Here is a 5,601-nt window from a genome sequence, read left to right as displayed (position 1 = left end):
CCCTACACTTTTAATTCCCTTTGTTTTATTTGATATTTTTAGTTGACAAAAAGGAAAAAAATGAATTATACTATGCCTTATTTTATCTTTGTTGTCATTTTTAGAGACATTTTAAATCCAAAGGATGTGATCAGTGCCCAGTTTGAAAATACCACCACTAGTAAAGATTTTTGTAGTCAGTCATGTTTGTCAACATATGAACTGAAAAGAAAACCTGTTGTTACCATAAATACAAATAGCATTTCAACCAAATGCAGCATGTGTCAGAAGAATGCTGTTGTAAGTTATCTTTTTACTTTAGTGGGGGAAGGAGTCTGATATTTGTGCTTAAAGGACAGCTTTTGATGGTCTTTGCTTGTTGTTTCTAAGTTATTACTTTATAATTCCTAGATTCGACATGAAGTTAATTACCAGAATGTGGTACATAAACTTTGCAGTGATGCCTGCTTTTCTAAGTTTCGCTCTGCTAACAACCTCACCATGAACTGTTGTGAAAACTGTGGGGGTTACTGCTACAGTGGCTCTGGACAATGCCACATGCTCCAGATAGAGGGACAGGCTAAGAAGTTTTGTAGTTCCACGTGTGTCACAGCATATAAGCAGGTACATGACCATATTTAATCCTGACGTCTTTGTTCATTTCAGAAGGATTGAATTTTTTGGGTAGAAATTATTTATGAAAATGTCACAAAAATATTAAGTTCTTGTTATTAGCTTAATTAATATTTTTTAAATGTAAATAGTATTTTTCAAATGCATGTGTGTTAAAAAACTCTTGTTATAGAGTTTTATAAGTACCATATACAGTTGTACCTCAGTATCCATGGGGAATTGGTTCCAGGAACCCTGAGGATATCAAAATCTGAGAGTGCTCAAGTCCCTTATATAAAATGGTGTAGTAATTGTATATAACCTACACACATTCTCCTGCATACTTTAAATCATCTCTAGATTATTTATAATACCTAATACAATGTAAATAAATGCCGTGTAAATAGTTGCCAGTGTGCAGCAAATTCTTTTCCTTTTTGGAATTTTCTGGAATTTTTTTCCTGGAATATTTTCAATCTGCATTTGGTTAAATCTGCAGATGTGGGACCCAGGGATACGGAGGGCAGACTGTATTTCTCTTAATGCATTTGAAATATCGATACATGTTTTTAGGGTATGGATTATTTTATTTAAAATATGATTAATGTTTTTGAACAAGATTTTGAAAATGCAGAAAAGCACAAAGAAGAAAAAATTAGGCATCTCTCAGAGTTACCCAGTCCCATCATTTTGGTGTATACCTTCTAATCTTTGCTTCTGCTAATCCCAAACTCTCAATCAATCCCTCTCCCACTCCCATTCCCCTTGGCAATCACCAGTCTATTCTCTATTTCCCTCATTCTGTTTCTGTTTCATAGATAGGTTCATTTGTGTCAGATTTTAGATTCCACATATAAGTGATATCATATGGTATTTGTCTTTCTCTTTTTGACTTACTTCACTTAGTGTGATAATCTCTAGCTGCATCCATGTTGCTGCAAATGGCATTATTTAGTTCTTTTTTATGGCTGAGTAGTATTCCATTGTATATATGTACCACATCTTCTTTATCCATTCATCTGTTGATGGACATTTAGGTTGTTTCCATGTCTTGGCTATTGTTAATAGTGCTGCTGTGAACATAGGGGTGCGTGTATCTTTTTAAATTACAGTTTTGTTTGGATATATGCCCAGGAGTGGGATTGCTGTATCATGTGGTAATTCTACTTTTAGTTTTCTGAGGAACCTCCACTGTTTTCCACAGTGGTTGCACCAATTTGCATTCCTACCAACAGTGTAGAAGGGTTCCCTTTTCTCCATACCCTCTCTGGCATTTGTTATTTGTAGACTTTTTAATGATGGCCATTCTGACTGGCGTGGGGTGGTACCTCACTGTGGTTTGTTTTGATTTGCACTTCTCCAATAATTAGCAATGTTGGCAGTTTTATTTATACTAGATTTATATTTTGTTAGTAAATTTTGATCAAAAGTTCAATTTTAAAATTGGTAAACCCAAAGGAATAATAAGAACTTTTTACATTTTCAGTTTTACAATGTTTTCCTGTTTCACTGCATTTGCTGATCATTCTTTTTCTTAGAATAGTAAATTTTTATACAGTTTACCAAAATTGGTGAATTTAATAATGTTAATTTGGAAATTTCTCTTAAATGTTCTTAAAACTTGGCAATGATTTTGTAATTTTAAACATTCTAGTGTTTCAGTTTATTTCTTGTTAATATACAAGCACATAAAAAGGGATTAGTGTTAGTTACTATTTATTTCTTCCTTAGAAACACCTTGTTTTTGTTCTCAAAGGGGGGAAAAACCCAATATCTTCATTAGCTTTATTCTTGTACAAAGGACAGTTTTCCTGATATTGTATCACGTTCTAAAAGTTACTTTGATTCAGTCCATTGAAAGGTGGCATACATTCCATAAGAGAAGTATTTTGAAATATCTTAATTTTAAATTTATTACTTTTAATTTAGCCAATACCTATTAAAATTTTCACATATTAGTGTGTACTGTGGTTTAGAGAAAGAACGTGGATTTAGAAGTAAAGCAGATCTTGGTTTGATTCCCAGACTTTCTATTCAAATAGAATTTAACCTTGGGGAAAGCAGTTAAACTCCCCGAGTCCATTTTCTTATCTGTAAATGGGTATATACTAGCAATGTCGCTAGGATGTTTTTTTGTTTGTTTGTTTGTTTGTTTGTTTTTGCGGTACGCGGGCCTCTCACTGTTGTGGCCTCTCCCATTGCGGAGCACAGGCTCCAGACGCGCAGGCTCAGCGGCCATGGCTCACGGGCCCAGCCGCTCCGTGGCATGTGGTATCTTCCCAGACCGGGGCACGAACCCGTGTCTCCTGCATCGGCAGGCGGACTCTCAACCACTGCGCCACCAGGGAATCCCTCACTGGGATGTTTTTAGGATTATATGAAGAAAGAATGAGAAAGCACCTAGTATAGAACCTGGAACATTGAAGATGGTCATTTCTGCTACTTTTCTTTTCTTCCTTATATAAAATTTATTCAACAAACATTAGGTGTGATTCCTGTTTTGAGGTGTTACATGTCCCCTGGGGGAGATACAAGTGTGTAGAGAGAGATGTTACGATAGAAGTGTTACGGGATGTAGAGGGGCACAGTGGAAGCAAGGTCAGTTCTACTTGATAGTTTCAGAGATAACTCTTGACCTAATTCTTATAAATGAAGTTTGTGTTTGCAGTCCTGATGGAGGAGGAAAGGAGAAATAGGTTTGGAGATACAGAAGAGATTCCAGAATGTAGGAATATGCTCACTTGAATATGTATTTATTTTAATAGTAAGTATAACAGACTTACCATTGAAGAGGACATAGAGATCTTGAAATTCTCTTAATGGGTGCTGGATATACCTTATAAGTTATCCTGAATGTATGACATGTTAATAGTATTTAGCATTATTTGTTACTAAATCACTGAGTGGAAATTTAAGATAACAGACTCTTTCGTTGCTTATATTTGGACACTTGGGATATGCAAAGTTTCCTCCCACTTTATTGCTTAGAGTGTGCTTTGTTGTTGTTATTATTTGTTTTGGCTGCACCACGCGGCATGCGGGATCTTAGTTCCCTGACCAGGGATCGAACCCACGCCCCCTGAAGTGGAACGCGGAGTCTTAACCACTGGACCATCAGGGAAGTCCCTGTGCTTTGTTATTATTAGTGGTAGAACATTTGAGTGTGAATTTTCTAGTAAGTTTATTAATTTCCTTGGATTCACATTTCATTGCTATATATGGCACGTTTTGTTGGAAGTTCTTCCAATTCTTTGAATAGTGTAAGAGCATGAATTCCCTGTTGTGTAATGTTTTAAATAGTGGGTTTTTTTGTTTGTTTGGAGGTTTTGTACAATATATTCTTGCAGCTTATTTATTTTATACATAGTATTTTGTACTTAACCCCGTAACCTTATCTTGGGGGAAGGCTAAAATAGTGTGTTTAAAACTATAACTATATAGTTATAACAAATTAATAGATCCCAAAATTAATTGCTAGGTTGTGCCCAGCATATTTTTTAATGAAGTAAAGTGGAAAAATATCAAAGTGCATCACATGTTATCATGATATATATTGTTTTATAAAACCTTTCAGTTTTATATACATACATGTTTAATACACAAACACAAAACCTCAGAAGTATGTGTTACTGGGTCATTTTGTAAAATTTATTTCTTACTGAGGATTGTAATCATAAAAGTTTGGAAGCCACTAATTTAAAATATTTCAACAGTGTTAAGTATAAACATTTCAAAGAATTATGCTTTTACTTGTAACTTGGTAAAAATGAATGTTATTTTATTCTCTTAATAGAAATCAGCCAAAATTACACCATGTGCGCTTTGCAAATCATTGAGATCCTCAGCAGAAATGATTGAAAATACCAATAGCTTGGGAAAGACAGAGCTTTTCTGTTCTGTTAATTGCTTATCTGCTTACAGAGTTAAAATGGTTACTTCTGCAGGTAATACTGGTTTCGTAAACTTTATAAATATAATAGTTGAATTAATTATGGTTATTGCTTTGTTGTTATAGCACAGATTTTTGTCCAAATTTAGTTGATTTTTAACGCAAATTTAAAATACTTCAGATCTGTGTTGTAAAATATCACCTGTTATCTTGATTGCTTATTTTATGTTTATTTAGTTGCTTGCCTATTTGTGCATTCTTTCTTACCAAAAGAATTTATGGCTTTTAAAATGTATTTTCTTTATCTACACCTGATTTATTTCAAGATTCATTTATTTTTTAGTTTCAGGGTGTAGACTGTGACAACTTTAAATAAACAGAAATATTTTTAACGTTGTTAGTTTTTGTCTGTATGTGAGGTAACTAAGTTTAATTTCAGTTCCTACAACTTGACTTGGCCCTTGAATTTTCATGTATCGTATAATACTTATTTTCTCATACATTTGTTTACATTTGTATTACTCATTGGCTTTTATTTTGATTTGCTAAGGTGTACAAGTTCAGTGTAACAGTTGCAAAACCTCAGCAATCCCTCAGTATCACCTAGCCATGTCAGATGGAAGTATTCGCAACTTCTGCAGCTACAGTTGTGTGGTAGCTTTCCAGGTATGGCTTCAGGACTCTTCCTTTTCTCCAGTTAGTTGCCTGTGATAGTAAATTAAACTTATTAGGTGGTTGCTAAGTGCCTGGATTGCCTAAACTTCTACCTCAGTCTTTTTAAACTTGGGTTCTTTGGTCCATCCTATTTTTGGAGGCATGTTATTTAATTGCCTTCTGTGAAATTAAATGGTACTGTTATTACCTAGATTATCTATTGGGAGGATATTATTTTTAAAGAATATTATTAAATTATTTCATTTTTTAATATAAATATCACTCCCCCCATTCAGCTATAAGCTGCTCAAAGGCAGGGATGTTTGCCTTTTCACAAATGTATGTTAAGTGCCTAAAACTGTGCTTGACATAGGTAGGTATTCAGTACCTTCTTGTTTGAACAAATGAGTAGATTGATCTTTTTGTTTGTTTCTTCTTTCAGAATTTGTTCAATAAACCAGCAGGAA

General features: G+C 34.2%; 1 protein-coding gene across 1 annotated transcript in view; it reads left to right on the top strand.

Annotated features, from left to right (window-relative positions):
• ZMYM4 (zinc finger MYM-type containing 4) overlaps positions 1-5,601 on the top strand; it is a 62,067-nt gene that overhangs the window by 14,097 nt on the left and 42,369 nt on the right. Inside the window, exons 6-10 of the mRNA XM_007453842.1 lie at positions 105-279; positions 391-603; positions 4,385-4,535; positions 5,031-5,146; positions 5,577-5,593. Of these exons, the coding sequence (XP_007453904.1) occupies positions 105-279; positions 391-603; positions 4,385-4,535; positions 5,031-5,146; positions 5,577-5,593 (672 nt within the window). The remainder of the gene's footprint in view (positions 1-104; positions 280-390; positions 604-4,384; positions 4,536-5,030; positions 5,147-5,576; positions 5,594-5,601) is intronic.

The sequence above is a fragment of the Lipotes vexillifer genome, unplaced genomic scaffold (genome assembly GCF_000442215.2).
Source record: "Lipotes vexillifer unplaced genomic scaffold, Lipotes_vexillifer_v1.1 scaffold213, whole genome shotgun sequence".
Lineage (NCBI taxonomy): Eukaryota > Metazoa > Chordata > Mammalia > Artiodactyla > Lipotidae > Lipotes > Lipotes vexillifer.
This window is presented reverse-complemented; position numbering and strand designations above follow the sequence as displayed.